Below are 17,136 nucleotides of genomic sequence, written 5' to 3' on the forward strand. Positions count from 1 at the left end.
ATTAAGACCATATTAATAAAAAATGATTTAATCTACACTGCTTTACTTCACAGACCCAATTTTAAGATGCTGGTTGCCAACTTTAATACCACAAGTGTTTGGGGGCTGGAATATTCCAAAGACTGCTTATCCAACATGACCCTATCCATCCACTGAGATCTTCTGGGGAGGCCCTGCTTTGCATCCCGCCAGTATTAGAAATACGCCAGGTGGTTACATGGGACAATGCTTCCTTGGTTACAGCACTCCCTCAGAAGGAGAATTTAGCTTCTTCCCTTCTTTAGGGAGACTGCAAATGCCATTCCTGCGGGCTTTTAGTTTAGGGTGATCACCTGCCCTCTATTTGTTTGCTGTTTGGCATATGGCTGATCGGGCTTTCCTCTTATGTTTTTTTCTGCTGTATAACCTTTTATTATCACTGAACTCTACAATTTTATGATTCTAAGGGATTCCCAAGGATCATCTAGCTCAACCCCCTGAAATGCATGAATCTCAGCTTAAGCATCCATGACAGATGGCCATCCAACCTCTGCTTAGAAACCTCCACAACACACACACTCATTTAAGGGCATTCATTAATCCTGAGTTAAAAATAAAGGGTGGTATAGACAATCAATCAATCAATCAATCAATCAATCAATCAATCATACCTCTCTTAAACTTACTAAAACAATTACCTCAGTGTCCTCTGGCTCTTCAATAAGTTTTGTAGACCTATTAGCCCCTCTTTCCTCTCAGACCAGTTGGAACTTGCACAGTGATTTAAGACCTCGGCCACATCTTCCGTCTGCCGCAGATAGTGTGGGATACCTCCATTTCGGGAACCATAGGAGCGCTCTGAGCAAGCACTTGATGCGTCACTGTTTGCATCATCATCAGAATACATTCCATATGGCTCATACCTTCGTCTCACCGGCTTTTTCTGGTGGGGGGAAATTAACCCTGAACTTAGTGGGCTCCACATGATCACACTGAAGCAAAAGCTAGGAATTTAACACCAAAGAAGCCTTTTTGACCCTGCTGGTGATTATGGCATAAAAACATTTAAACCACAATTAAACTGCATCAGGAGCCTTAGTGAAGAGTGGCATAGACTGCCCTAAAAAGGACAAAATATAAGCAGTGATAACAGAAAAGGCCCCATGAAAGAAGAAACTACCGATAATGAGATATCATAAATACTAATATAGAAAAGAACTGCAGAGATAAAACATGTAGCTAACAAGCTAGTGATTTAAACTGGAAAAAGAGAAATATTCTGTTGCTGATATCACTTTGTAAATAAATTACAAGGATTGCCTCCAAATTCACCTATATAAATTCAGATTTAAATAGTATGCCATATTTATGGTTTTAAGTGTTTGTTGGTTCTTCTTTAATAAACAAGAGTCATAATTATGCTAATACAAATTTCGTTTAGTGAAAACCAATGTCTTGAAAGCTCAGGTTTGCAAGTAAGATATTTAGCAATGATAAATGAATTTCTGAAATGATTACATCACACTCCGTAAAAGCTACTCAAGGAATACATTGGGGAAAGATGTGCACACTCCCTCTAGTCCCAATGAAATTCAAATCCCAAGAAAATGTGGAAGACGAGCACAGGGAATCCCCTGCCTGCTGGCATCAGCATAAGATCCAGGTGTCCCAAAATTAGCATTAGGAGAGGTTCTTGTTTTTGGAATTGTGTATATTTATAGAAACCTGGAGGATATCACTAGAGTGCAATAGGCTACTTTGAAAATTCATACTTACTTTGGATGTAGTCCTTATTGTCACATAATGTGTGTGGATGGCAATGCATTATGAAGAATGGCAGCTATATGCCAAATGAGAGACCATCTTGCCTGTGTGTTCCTGGAAGACCTGTTCCCTGCCTTGCAGGCCTTTCCCCACCTGGCCTGGGAGCGCAGAGCCCTGAGTGACTCCAGGTGAACTGAACACTCTTGGGCTGGGGTGTTGTTTGGTGAGGGGGGTTGTTGCTGTTGGTTTCTTGTATCTTTATTTTAGATCCTGTTGCGATTTATGTGGAAACTGTTCAGTTTGGCTGAGTATTTTAAAATAGTTTATTTGTTGTTTATGACTACTTTAGCTATGCCGTGGTTCTGTATTATTTTCATGTTGTAAGCTGCCTTGAGCATGTTTTGAAATGTGAAAAGGCGGTATACAGCAAAATAACAACAACAACAACAACAACAACATGGAATATGCTCCCACCCTTGCTAGAAATACCTAATTGTGCTACGCAACATCAAATAGCTATTATTTTCAGAGCTATGTATTACACCCGATTTCCTTATCTTTCCCACCCTCTACATAATTTAGCATATATGCATATTCACATGTACACAATAGTAATGTTTTGTTTGCATAATTCATTAAATAGATTTTTTTTCTTGGCTTTTCTTGTTTTCTTTGACACACACACAGACACTAAGTGAATGATACAGAACGTGTTTCTGAGATCCCAATTCCGCAGCTTGATAGGACTCCAGAGCTGGGCTCTAACATATCAGAATATGCTCTAACATATCAGAATATCAGCACCATATGAATTCTGTAACAGGAGAAGCAAAAAAAGAAAAAGAAATAAAGGAAAAGAACTTAACAACAACAAAAAGTCAAAAAGTCAGGCACTAGTACCTTGCTTCTGGAGTCTCCTAAGAGCTGTATGCAGGAAAAGATTGAAGGGCGGGAGAAAGCATAAGAGAATTATGTCAGAAGCTTATGCAGGGATTGCACTTGCAACAAAAATGTACAAGCAAATGTGTCTTAGCAAATAAAAATATAAATTCAGTCAGATTTACTTCAAGCAACACAAAATTAAAATGGGTACAGAGCATGGCACCAAACAGATTGATCTTCTGATCTCACTTCCCAATGCAACCTAAGTCCTCTTCAATTCAGGCATAGGTGATGTGCACTTAGCATTCTGCCTTCACTTAAAGCCAACATTATCCTATGCCATTCTGACACTTTTATACAACTCCAATAAAAAAGAATTGCAGTCCTGATTATCACCCCTATGCTTCTGTTCTCCTTAAGGTGGCATTTGAGGACATGTTATCTCTTACCAGCCACAGACACAGAATCCAAGACAAGGAAGAGATAACAGGCTCTCTAGCCTCACAGAAAACCAAATAACTAAGAGCTATTTTTTCTCCAAAGTTGTTCAAATACACTATGGCAGGCATAGGCAAACTTGGCCCTCCAGATGTTTTGGGACTACAACTCCCATCATCCCTGACCACTGGTCCTGTTAGCTAGGGTTTATGGGAGTTGTAGTCCCAAAACATCTGGAGGGCCAAGTTTGCCTATGCCTGCACTATCGTCTCCCAGAGCTCCCTCCCTCTCTCATAGCCAGCTGGGACTTATTTCTTCCCCTGAATGTAAAATCTATTTATCCCAATGTTTTTCATTGACCTTCAAATCAACAAGACTGGTTCTGTACACTGATTTCACGTTTGCTAGGCAGAAACAAAGATGTTTCTTTTGACCAGGTTCAGTTGTCTCCTTTTACAGGTACATAATTTAGTGTGTGCCAGGACACAGAATTTGACCTGCGGGGCTTTGTTTGAAATCTTGTTTGGTGGGATAAAGCCTTTTTGGAGCAGCATCTAGACTTCTCAAATACCAAGGTGGAGGGGCAGGGAGCAGAGAATGCTGCTTTTGTGAGAAAGACTACTAGAGATTAGGGGATTTTTTTTCCAGTGAGAAACAGAGAAAGGCTGGAGACTGGCTACCAAAAGTAAAACAGCTGCCTTTTCACAATAGTAACAACGATAAGAAAAACAGCAAAATTCAACAGAAATAGACTTTGGAGGGTTTCTTGTTCTACTGCAACATCAGCTGGACCTGGGTATCTGTCAAACAGGGGTTCAATGAGTCAGATGACTGGTCTGCTGCTCTGCATATCTTCAGTATGAGAAGGCCCTATCTTACCAGTTCTGGGGTTTTCTGGATTGGGCTTGCATTGCTAGTCGGCGATGCAAAATACCACTACCTTGAAGTAGAAACAAATTGTCTCGGTGTTCCATGTGGAGAATTGATTTTATGATATACTTTTTGAGGGCAGAGACCGAAGGACCCTTCTCCCTATCAGTCTTTAGACAGATGAAAATAACTGACGCGTGTATGCTTCAGCTGACAGGGTAATCTGAAAATTTATTTTGGAAAAAAATACAGGCCCCAACTTCACTACAGCCCTTTCTTTATGGATTTATGATTTTACTGAGACATGGGAGAGAGAGCGTATAATTCACAAGCTGCACCTCAGGGACAGTAGTTCCCTGTCAACTTTAACAAACACAAGAGACAGCTTGTACTGAAGTACTGGAGGCCTCGCTAGCTATCCATTCTAATGGAAGCTCTTCAGTCGTGGGTGAGAAAACAAAGTCAGTCATGGATGAACATTTTCATTCAGTAAAAAAATACTGAGATAGGTGGACCCATAGTCTAGGAGCTAGAATCAAGCCCACAGTGTCACTCATAGCAGAACACATTGTACTTAGATGCACTTAATGGATGATTTTCTGGAAATGAGGAGCTTCCAGCCGAGCACTTCTAAGGCCACATTCACGCGACACATTTTAAACACTATGATACCACTTTAAATTGTCACAGCTTCCCCCAAAGAATCCTGAGAGTTGTAGTTTGTTAAGGGGGCTGAGAGTTGTCAGGAGACCCCTATTCCCCTCACAGAGCTACAATTCTCACGAGTTCCCTAGGAAAAGAGATTCATTTTTAGCCTTCCAAATGCACCAACCAACCTTCAGGAGCCAAGCAAAATTTGTTAACACGTCTAGAGAGATTCCCAACCTTCTCAGGCCTGGAGGTATATTTGAAAATCAAAGGAACTGTTGTAGGAACTGCAAAATACCCATTTTACAGAAGTAACAGCAGTACTCAGACCTATCATCTATCTATCTATCTATCTATCTATCTATCTATCTATCTATCATCTATCTATCTATCTATCTATCTATCTATCTATCTATCTATCATCTATCTATCCATCCATCTATCTATCAATCCCCCAAAAAGCGTTAAACACACACACACACACACACACACACACACACACACACACACACACAAACATGTAAAACACAGAGCAAAAAAAGCAGGCAACACCCCCCCCCCAATTCAGGAAACTTCCCAACCAACACTCCCCCCCCCAAAGTAAAAAGAATAAAATATAATAGGGAGGGGCAGGGGCTTTGGTGAGCATCATTGGAAGATTTGAGAGTGACCCCAGATACCAACCACACCAGGGACACCTACTGTGCTGGAAATCAAACCTGAAATATCTAGAACTAGAGACACAAGTCCTTAATGTCTTACAGCTGAAGCATCTCATCTACCATGGTATATAACTGCTGAACAGAGCAGACAGCAATTCAGAGACTTTGGCTGTGCTCCTAAGTGCATTTAGACGGAATATGACTCATCCAAATAAATGAGGCTTACTTCCACATAAGGGTAGTTAGGATCAAACAGTTAATGCTTGCAACTCTTCACTTCTATCTGAGACTACTAGTGTCAATCTTCTCAGCTCCAATGCCAGCAGTCACAACAGCTCTGCCTCTTGTGCAGAACGGCATTAACTAACTTTATTCCACATATGCCAAATTCCAAGACAGACATTTAGGCAGTGTCACGCACATTAAAAAGGAACAGTTATAAACAAGAAACAGGAGAATGTACGTACAATAGGCAGCTTTAAGTCAGTTTCTGGTGTTGGTAGCATTGTGTTTTCCTTCTTACCAGTGCATCCGCCACAGCAGCCTCCAGATCTGTGCTTGTGCTGAGGACTCGCATTGCATTCATAGAGGCAGGCAACCTGCCTGGCTGTCCGAGCCCAAACCGGTCTGCACAAAAGACAATATTGAAAGGCATCATTAGGGGAGTTCACAGTCCCTTGGAATATTAATAAGGCTGCTGGCCAGGAATGAACCGACACAGAGAGGGAACTCTCACCATGGCTTTAATTATTACCAGGCACTGTTTTGTTTTGTTATGATCAGACCTCTTTAGCACCACAACAGACTTGTCAAAATGTAGAGTCCTGTTACATAGCTAGCTAGGATCCCAGATGTAGCATTGGACAAGTCACCAGAATACTTTCCTATCGAGAAACAGAGGGGAGGGAGTTGATCTCTTTTATGGTGTCTTTTTAATGAAACAACCTCTGGATATCACTCATTGTTCAAAGGATGATGCATGAGTACCACAACAAAATTTTCGAGTGTGTGTCTTGTGTGTGTTTTAAGAGAAAAATTGTTACTAGTATTCTATTAATTTTCTTTCTTTTTTTGCAGGTCCTGCAATGTGTACTTTTTAAAATACTCTAGAATAGCTAACAATTACTCTGACAGGACATGGCTTAGCATGAACTAGCAAACATGCGGATTCCAGAGTAAAGACTGTGGCCTTACTGTTGATGGGCAACACAGAGATAAGCCATGCTTTGGCTTAGCATTACATCTGAATCTGGGTTTCACAGCCTTATAGAAGAAAGATTATAATAAATAATAATGATAGAATGAATTTCAAAAGGATTTTTTTTTCAACAGCTAGCGTAGGTTATCAATCAAATAAAAATCACAGTGTTTGAGCTTTTTAAAAGCAACAGTAATGTCGAAACATGGCATGCCAATCCTACTCTAGCTATAGGCAATTAGCTGAATGGTGGTGTATATCCCTAGTCAGTTCAGTGGGGCCCAATCAGCATCACAAAGTGGATGAGTGTATGGATATGAACTACCTGCAACAGCAGAAGGCTGCGTCCTTGCATATTTCCCTTGTTAGATAAGGACAATGATAATCTGCACTACTGAACCATATAATTTGCAACTGTGCAATAAGTGATAAAAAGGTGGTTTGCATGCAAATATTTTAGGGCACTCTAATTAGAAACAGTATTTGCTTAAGTAGCTTCATCTCCAATGAATAGGAATTTCTTGCAAGGTTTAATGGGGGTGTGCAGATTCAATAACAACTGGTGCAGGAACCTAGGCATAAACAGAGTAAGTTCAACAGGAAAAATCATTGGTGAGCTCTGTGAACTCTGCAATCTTCTCTCAGATAAAAGTTGCATTCAACTTTTGCATTCGATATTTGTTTAGGTCTGCAGGAAGGGAAGCAAGATCAGATCAACTATGGCATAAAGGAAGAATCGATGTTAAGAGGCCAAAACCAATAATTTTCTAAACATTGGGGCAATTATACCAAAAGTTTTTCATTTTTCAAAATGCGTTACCAAGATAAGGCATTTTAAATTTACAACAAGCACATTTTCTAAAAATAAAAGTAGACTACATGCTAAAATTAAACGTTTTTAATGGAAAGCTTTTTCTGAAAGCAATTGACTGATGATGTTTACAGGGAAATAAAAACTGCATGTTATTACTATTCCCTTTTTTAATGCACCTAGTTGCAGAAGCAGCACAAATACTTGCTTCAAACGTCAGTTTTGTTTCAAGTAGATCTTCAAGTAGAAGACCTGGTGGAAATGTGACAATGTATATGAAGTGACAAGCCAAATGCACTGTTATGAAGTTTTGTACTAGTCAACCATAATTTTGTAAGTATCAGTAAGTATCTGGTGCAATATAACAGCCACAATCCTATAACCTACCTACTTTGTTAAAGCCCTCCACTGTTCAGTGGAACTATTTGAGTAGGAGGTTTCAGAGAATCTACAAATAGCAGGATAACTGCACTTATGTCTTTGGCTCAGGTGGCATTGCTCAGGTCTCACTGAAAGCCAGAATTTCACCCCCTGGATTTGCATCTTCCAAAATTTCAGTAATAGCACAGATAAAATGAAGTGTATGATCCAGCCACTTTCATTTGTTTCAATGAAAGAAATGAACCACTAATCTGCATGGGGTTTAAAAGTGCTGAAATTCAGCTGGGTCATGGATTAGGGTAACATTTCTACTATTTGTGGAATATCCACAGTTGAAATATAGAACTGCCATAACGTTGCCCCATTGAAAGGTACACAGGAATTTTGGGACGTGACGTTTCCCCACAGACATGGCAAATCATTATTTCTATTGCTACCTGCTTCCCAAAATCAAGGAACTGGTTGCACTTTCATACATGGTAAACTGGCCCCAGAACGTGCCACATGCAGCTTACTAGGCTAATTTTGTGACATGCAAATGAACAAGAAAGTGATCAAAGAGGTATGTGCAACCAAATTTGCTCCAGAAAACATACATAAATCTAGTACTCTTGCCCAGAAAGTAATCACCAACTTGATTTAATACATCAAGATCCCAACCACCCTGGCAAGAGCTCCAATACTGAACAATTCTTTGACAAATCATGAAGTAAAAGAAATCTTTGCATCCCAGTGTGGTTATGGCCACCCTCCAGGAAAAAGGCATGCCACTGGGGAATTAACTTTCAAGTGAAAATATTACTTGTGTAAGTTGGTAAAGAGTGAAAATCTAGCTCCAGCAATGCCAGTTGAAATGCTCACAATTTTCATAAGAACCAGAACTGAATTCTATCTGTCACATGTTATCAAGCAAAACTAAGACTGCATTAGAAAAGGGAAAATAGTTTTTTTAAAGATGTGGATAATCAGAATGGTAAAATAAATCATGTCATAAGCCTTTAAAATACCCAGCAGAAACAACTAAATTAAACTCACATTAAGTTACAAGGTGGCATGCAGCTATATGCCCTACTTTTAGCAAATGGGAAGAACCCATGAGATGGGTGACGATGCAATACATGTTTCTATTGGGACAAATTCTGGGCTTGTCAGTTCCTCACTCCAGAGAGTATGTTTTCAGTGTACTAAAGCCCATTTCAGAGATATGAATGAAGTTCTCCAGTAAAGTTTCAGAAGAGCACAAGGCAAATCCCAAATAATTTTTCAATGACACCCATTTTGAGACAAATTCTACCAAATCTGCCACCTTTCAAATGTATAGCACAAATTCAAATAAATCATGACCTATAGAAATCTATACTACTTGGCTTAAGAAACTAATGCAAATCCGTAAAGACCCAGTCCAGCTTAAAAACCCAAGCTTCTAATTGCTTGATTTGTGCCTTTCAGTAAATAAGAGTTTTATAAAGCTTGGATAGAACATCATTTAAAAAATTGTATTTACCAAAGAATATTAACCTGACTTTTGCTATTTGCACACTAGAGAGATACACTGTACAACTGAATTTTGAGCCACATCCGTGCTGCTGGTCAGCTCTGCCATTTATTTATTGAGCGTTAGAAAATTGTAGCTCCAAGTGATGTTATGCGCTTCCTGTGGCTGCTGTGAAGCATGCCCCAAAATACTATGCAATCTGTCTGAACCAATGCATAGAAGATACATTAACAAAGCCCTGAATCGCCATTTTAACATTGTTTCCTTTCCAGGAATAACAGTATGCAAACCCCCCCCCCCAAAAAAAACAAGCCACCTTTAAAAAAAAACGCATTCAAAACTTAAAAGTGACAAAAGCATGTTTAAAAGGAAAAAAAGAAAGCCTATGGCAGCGGTGGTGGTGGTAAAAAAAGAAGAAGCAGCACATGCTGAATGGAGAGCGACGTTTGTGACTGCAAATGTTAAAATGGCAATAAAAAGAGACACTATTAAGAAGCAGACTCATGCAGTTAGCACTTGTTCACCTGACTGCCCAACAGAATCAGCAGAGAGAGCGCTAGTGGACCTGGAATGACGTCGAGAGGCTGCAAGTAGAAGGAATGGCAACACCCACAGGATTAACACACATGTACTCAAGACAGAAAAGTGCCACAGTCCAAAGAGGATGCACATGATTAATACCAACACTGGCGTTACATAGTGAAAAGGAAATGGCATCGCATATGAATGGACATATAAATCGAGTGCCAGCCCCACAAGCAGGACCAACACCCAAAGCTCCCTTGCTCACACCCCCCACCCTCCCCCTCCAGCTATGGGGCATGATGCATGAAAAACAGAAGGGACCCCTTTTGAGACTTCCGAGTTACGTGCAGTCCAGCAGAGACTGAGAAACATGAATCACCTGCCGGGTTCAGGAGAATCACTGATGAAAACATGAAATGATCAACTTGGAAGCAATAGGATTTAGGTGTGGTCCGTCTAAATCCTATGGCGGAATCGCAATGAATCCTTAGAAACTGTGCTTGCAAGTGTTAAACCTCAGTAGTTTCATTCATAGATGCGAACCCATGATCAATAAAAAGACAATTTGTAGTTCAGGGACAAACCGACAGCGCCGGAGAGGAGCGGAAAGACAACATAAGGAAATAACTTTCATGACATATATTTGCTGCAGAAATTATATCCCCAGTACCACAAAGCAGGTAACCTATTAAAACTGAACATATGGTGCTACCATAGACATATTTGGGCTCCCTCTTACGGGTAGTATCTCTCCCATTCCCCAGGCAGAGCAATTTCCCCAGTTCTGCTAACCCAGAATCCATTAGCATTGAATGTGGGAACTTCTGATTTTAAAGCAAGTGCTCTGTCGAGAGTCTACTTAGGGTACCATATAGTCTGGACAACATGCAGCTACAGTACGGAAAAGAACAAATCTGGATTTGAGAGGAGATTTGAATCATTAATGTTAGTTACAGACTTTACACTAAATATAGAGTCCTGAGGTCAGTTTTGTAGCTGGAAAACATCCAAGCACCCAAAAAGTAAAAGGCACCAGCACTGACAAATAGTCATTTAAATCATTCACAAGTGCCAATAGAGTTAAGCAGTCTGGTCACAGTATACTTACCTTTGGATCTAAGACAACGAAGAGTTTGTATCATAATGATGTATTGATTAATACAAAAATCAAAGAGGTCACACATTATACCATGGAAAGAAGCAGATTTGGCTGGGGAAAGTGTCATTTAAATACTTTCACCGCTTATTTATTCAGCTGCTCAATCTGCTGTTGTACTGCATGCATGCTCATGCTTTCACTAGTTCTGAACTCAGTTTTGGATCTGAAAGAGCACCCTTCACTTTAACAACTAAAAGTCTAAGCAAGAATAGAGCCGAGAATTTGGTGGTTGATGTAAGATGGCAAAGATAAACCCTGCTAATTTTTTTTCTTCATTTCATATACTCTCCATTTGATCCCATCTTGGATGTTTCAGATAGCTATATGTGGGCCCATTTTGCATGTCACATTATATTATACGTAGTATAAAACAAACTGTGTGTGAACTAGCAGTTATAAAAAAAATGATTATGACTTATTTTATTAGAATAGATTGTTATAAGATCTGTGATCTTGTATATTGTGTTGTTCTTCAGCTTGTTAAACTTCCTTGTGTATAGTAATATAGATGAGTGGTATACAAATTAAAAGCGACGTGAAAAATGAAAAATTGTTGCTAAAAAGTTCCCATAGTTCTCTTCCCCGCCTTCTGCTGCCGCCATGCTGCATACGGAACAAGTCAGAGTTTGGCTTCCTGTGTTGCCCAAATAAACTATTAATATAATGTGATGTGCAAACCGGGAGATGAGCCAGGGTAGTACTAACATTATTTAGCAAATCTATTTCAAAGTCTATAGTTGCATTATATATAAAATGCTACTAAACTCTTAAAATTGAATTTTGATTTAGATTATCACTAACAGCAGTATTTTTCTTATCTTGCCTTACTAGAAGAAAAAATATAAATTTGCATATGTTAGAAGCTAGGAATATGTACAACCGGTTGTATACTTGGACAGTAAGAAAAGAATACAGCTTTGTATTAACAGTTGAAAAGTTTCTAAAATGGTACATTTGATACATGCACATGCGCCACTAAGACCTCTTTGGGTTTTAGTTTTTAGTTATAGTATATGACTGGAGAAAACAACATGAATATTTGGTTCCAATATCATACACAGAGAGAGAGAGAACCCAACTGCTCCTTTAAATTCATATTTTCTGTGCCTGTTTGCAAACTTTGCAGCCCAAGAACTGAGTCACAGAACAACAGTGGAAAGAGAAGAGTCTTCCAAATGCTTAAGCAATGCATAGAGATTCCCCTGTATTTCCATGCCGTGCTCCACATGTTGCATTGATCATTGCCAGGCTATGCAGCAACAAATGCCCCCCTTCTCCTAGCACTCTCTCAAACATTGGCAATACGAGGCAAAGAAGACCAGGGTTTGTGTTTTTGCTCAGACCTTTTTAAAGCCATTCCTTAATCATCCTTTAGAAAGTTATCTGAAACATTCCAGAATTCAGATTAATATTAATAAATCTTAGTTAAAGAAGAGAGGATGGTTCCTGAACACACAAATCCCTAACCTTGTTTTAGCAGTAATAGATCACCGAACTAGAGAAATTTTAATTATCAACAGTGAGTAGAAAGGTTTTCTGATTCACCTATGGCAGCAACAGTCACTTATCAAGTAGAAGAAATTTTTGTTTTTTGTTATATTGTCATTCTATCTACTATATATTTTTGAAAGCTGTGTGACGTCTGTCCATCCATTAGTTCTCTAAGCCTTCAGACCTTTTAATTGGCATGATGGTTCCTGAAGCGGGTTTCGGTCTATGTTTGGAAACCACCAGATGCCATTTTGAATCAACATGGATTGACTGAACCTTTCAAAACAATACTGATTTGGACACATATGAAGATATAAAAACTGCCAGGCTCCTTCTGCAAGAATTCTTTTCAGAGAAGGACCTGGTCCTCCCAAAGCAAATACTACAGAGGAGCAGGCTGGATCTGGGGCCTTCAGAGTTCAAGGCATCCCAACACCCTTCACAAGAGACAGAGGGGCCCTGAACAGAAGCTGAGCTGCTACTGAGTCCAGGGGAGCTCTGGAGCCTATAAGTGTAGACCTAGTGAGCTGGAGTGCCTGAAGGCTATGAAGGTTCATGCATTAAAGCTCCTAGTTTCTAGAAGGAAGTGCTGGAACAACATCCTTGACTGGACTTCCTGTGTTTTGTCCTTGGACTGCTTCTGGACCTTGCTTCTTGTGTTATCCTTACGTTCTGGTTTGTGACCAGACCTTTCTTTTTTTTTTTTTAGGATTACTAGATCTAAAGCAGGACAGTAACCAATTTTTGCATGATGGCTGATAAGATTGAGGAGAACATTTTTCCTTCCACTAAATTTGGATTCAATTGGATGCCATTTTGAATCAAGATGGCAGACTGAATCGTTCTAAACTGCTCACATTTGGACACCTCTAAAAGATACCGTCACCAATGTCTGAGGCCTACAGTTGTGCTCTGGATGTGGATCTGAAAGCTCATGGTTTAAAGACTCCTTTCCCCATCAGCAATGTTAGAAACCAGCCTCTACAGGTGTCACACACAGCAGGGTTACATTCCATAACATTTGCTTTCCTCCACTATGAAATCTCAATGAGCGTTGGGTATATAGTGCTAAAATGCGAAACACAGAGAGTGGTACTCAATTATGTCTTACTCAGAGTAGACCCATTGAAACCAATGGCCCTAACTTAGTCATGTTCATTTCTATCCCACCCTTTTTCTCCATGGAGCTCAAGGTGGCCTGTACATGGTTCTCCCCCTCCTCATTTAATCCCCACAACAACCCTGAAAGGTAGATCGGGCTGAGAGGCAGTGAATGGCTCAAGGTCACCCAGTGAGCTTCATGGAGGCCAAGTGGAGATTTGAACCCTGGTCTCCCAAGTTCCTAGTCCAGCACTCCAACCTCTATGACAGGCATAGGCAACCTTCTGCCCTCCAGAAGTTTTGGCCTACAACTCCCATGATCCATAGCTAACAGGACCAGTGGTCAGGGATGATGGGAATTGTAGTCCAAAACATCTGGAGGACTGAAGGTTGCGTATGCCTGCTCTATGACACACTGGTCTACTCTGAATAAAACTTAGCTGAACACCACCCAGTTCTTGGTACATGATCACAAACTACCTGTCTGCTTTAAGCAAGTCACAAGTACATTGTAGAATATACTGGAATGGTATTTTATATTCAGACTGAATACTTCTACAAAATCAACTGATGCCTTTCAAGGCTTCAGGATGCTCAGTTTCCTTCAGAATATCTTGCACAACTAATTAACCAATAATACAATAAAAAGCATTCATTATGAAGAACCAAGACATTGCACTACTAATTTGGAAGCACAGGTTTTTCTTTGGACTAGGGTTGTTGGACCATAATTTTAAAAGCAAAACCATGGAACTTCTGTGAAATTGTGATGAATCCATTATGCCCTATAAATACAGGGCATTTTAATCGCAATTACAGCTGGGGATGGAGTTACCCTGCGACAGCAGTCTTGTTATTGCATGCATGCAAGCCACAGGATGGAGTGCATATTGGAAGAGGGGGAAAGAAAATGTGAACACACTTTCTAAGTCCCCCCGCCCCGTGAAAGCCAATATTACATTGGATCTAAATGCCACCAGCTCATGCTTTGAGGCAGCATCACTCTTCCCTGAAGTGATGAAGGCTGGCTGCTTTCAGAAGTGCTGGATTTGTCAAAACCATTGTTGCTCAAATGCTGCTAAAAGAACTTGGAAACTATAACAAAATGATTATTATTTTTAGACGGGAGGATCTTCCTACTAAAGGAAAGCAGGATTTAAGCATGCAGAAGGGAAGAGAAAAAAGTGAGGGTCGGAAACAGGGAGTGTTGGGAAGGTTTTTTTTTGTTTTTTGTTTTGCAATTTAAAAAAAAAGAGAGAGAGTAAAACAAGCTCATTCCACCTAGTGATGTCTTGACTAAGCCACAAAAAAGGGGGAGGAGAAGGAAGGGCCCTTAGAAGCTCCAGCGCCTGCAGGTACTCACCAAGTGGAGGGAAGCCCCGAGCAGGGCTTGTATCTCGGCTGCTCTCACGGCTGGTATCGCGGCTGCACCCCTGACTCACGCTGGGTCGGGGGATACGGCTGCTCCGTGCTAGCATGCAGCAGGGAGGGTTTCAGAGAAGGTGAACACAAGTTTAATGAGGACACAAAGCTCAGACAGGAAAGTCACATTTATGGTCATTATTGACATTAGTAAAAAAGGAAAATCATGGGCAGCAGCAGCCAACTCTGACTGGCCACAGACCAACTGCAATGCATGCCAAGTGGTGCTTTATTGTGTTGCAAATCAGCACACCTGAGAGGCCTGCCTGGCAGGCAATCCCGGTTGGTGTAAGTGGTAAAGGGACAGAAGATCTTAGTTGGAAAAACAGAGGGTTAGACTTTTGCACATACAGAGAACATGCCAAACTGCTGAGGCTGAAAGAAACATTGTGGGAAAGAGATATGCTTTCAGAGGGACAACCAGATCAACAAGGATTTAGCCATGAACCACTAAAGAAAGGCCACTTTTACAAAAAGAAAAAAAAGGTCTTTGTCATAGTAATAGACAAATAATGTCAAAGGAAGGTAAGCAGGACATTCACTTATCTAGAACCTTCTCAAAATATGCTATTATGACGATGTCCCTGATCGGTTATCATTGCTACAGGCACCCTTGCAGGATTCTCTCTCCTCTCTGCCCTTCTTTTCTCCTCAAAATCCGGCATGCCTACTCAAACATGAAGTGGAATCTATTCCTTTGGGTTTCTATTCAACAGCACAACCAAAATCCAGTTATTTGTTGGAGAAGAATACAAATAAGCACCTGGAGACCACAAAGACTGAAAGGTGTCACTACAGAGCCCTTCAGTTTGAGAATAAAGAATATGGACTGAAGATGAAAACCAAACAACTGGTGCATCATTTGCTTCCACAAACCCATCCTGTTATTGCAAACTCTGGATCAGTCCACCGGCTCAGTGAAACAATGATCTGAATACTGAGCCTGAATCATAAGATTGTGAACTGAAGTGCGATCTGACTGAACCAGATTCCAAACAGGGACCGTGGCAGACCTACATTTTTGCTGCCCTGAGGTTTGAACTGTTATGTGGGGCCCTTTGGAACCAGCATTGAGGTCCAGGTAACCACTATGATCTTCTTCAACTTAGGGATTGTTCCATACAGATCACCACATATTTTTTTTAAAAAAAATTAACTTCTATGCCTCAGATTTTGATTAAAATTTATGTGCCAAAATATCTCACATGTCAAAATCACTGATGTGAACAAAAAATTTCCTACGCCTTATAGTTTTCGAGTTATGGGAGGGAAATGTTATATACATGCATGATTAACTTTTTTAAAGCAATGTGGACTATAGCTGCTTCTGGGGTCCCTCTGGGATTAGGAGCCCTGAAGCTTAAGCTTCGTTAGTTTCATCCTAGATGCGCCCGTGATCAGGGATAGGGATCTGCTTGTAGCATGTGATTCTCATGATGCAGCAAGAGAAAGCAGAAATGAACCTGCAACTCTATAAAAAAATCCATTCTGTTCATAAATAGATAAACAAGAGTGCCTGAGTAGCAGAAAGCGTTCCACCAAGTGCGAACTATTCATGACAAAAATGAACAGCTGGAGAAAAATGCACAGGGAGGTGCACTCTATATAGATTGCACTATGCTGGGTGACCTGATTAAATGCCACTGTAAATATCCATATGGCTTTAGAAAGGACGTGGCTTATTAGAGAGTATTCACAGGCATGAAATTTTCACCTTTCTGGTATCATCCAAACTGCCTATATACTGAATTCTTCACAGATGACATTTAAATAAGGCCACTACCTGACCAAATTTTAAGTTTAAAATTTTAAAGTTCTGCTTTATTGCTAGCCTATAGATAAATCTTTTTTTTCACGTATTTAAATGAAAATGTAATATATAAGCAAAAGTAACAATTGCATGTATTTTCCCCCCACCACAACAAAAGTGACGCTGTATCCAAAGAGGACTCAGACCTTACTCTGTAGCTCATTCTGCTCTGAACAGATGTCTTAATTTGGGTTGATGGGAATCTAGTTTGTTTTCCTGGATCAACTGACTCTCAACAAAATTACAGTTTTCTCATTGTGATGACTGCCCTGGTTATCAGCTTGGTATTGATGTCCTCTGCCATTTTCTTAAGAATAGCTATGTCCTTCTTTATCTTGTTTCCCTTGTCTGCGTTTTGCCTTCCTTCTCTGTGCATACAACCAGAAAGCCTGTCCCCAGATCTCTTCTAGAGAGGTAACCTCACATCCCACATTACTACTAAGGCTTTGATTGCCTCTCTCACTCACCCCAATTGCCATCTCATAAATCTGGTTGAAATT

At 40.2% G+C, this 17,136-nt stretch overlaps 1 protein-coding gene across 7 annotated transcripts in view; it reads right to left on the reverse strand.

Annotated features, from left to right (window-relative positions):
- CLASP1 (cytoplasmic linker associated protein 1) overlaps positions 1-17,136 on the reverse strand; it is a 158,389-nt gene that overhangs the window by 39,027 nt on the left and 102,226 nt on the right. For 6 of the 7 annotated variants that reach the window (XM_081924673.1, XM_081924672.1, XM_081924671.1 and 3 more), the window contains 3 exons: positions 5,767-5,870; positions 2,644-2,667; positions 678-922 (listed from right to left, as the gene is read on the reverse strand). In XM_081924673.1, the coding sequence (XP_081780799.1) occupies positions 678-922; positions 2,644-2,667; positions 5,767-5,870 (373 nt within the window). Of the gene's footprint in view, positions 1-677; positions 923-2,643; positions 2,668-5,766; positions 5,871-9,652; positions 9,713-14,767; positions 14,876-17,136 lie in introns of all 7 variants that reach the window. The other variant, XM_081924670.1, reaches the window with a different exon arrangement.

The sequence above is a fragment of the Podarcis melisellensis genome (assembly GCF_964234715.1).
Source record: "Podarcis melisellensis genome assembly, chromosome: 1".
NCBI lineage: Eukaryota > Metazoa > Chordata > Lepidosauria > Squamata > Lacertidae > Podarcis > Podarcis melisellensis.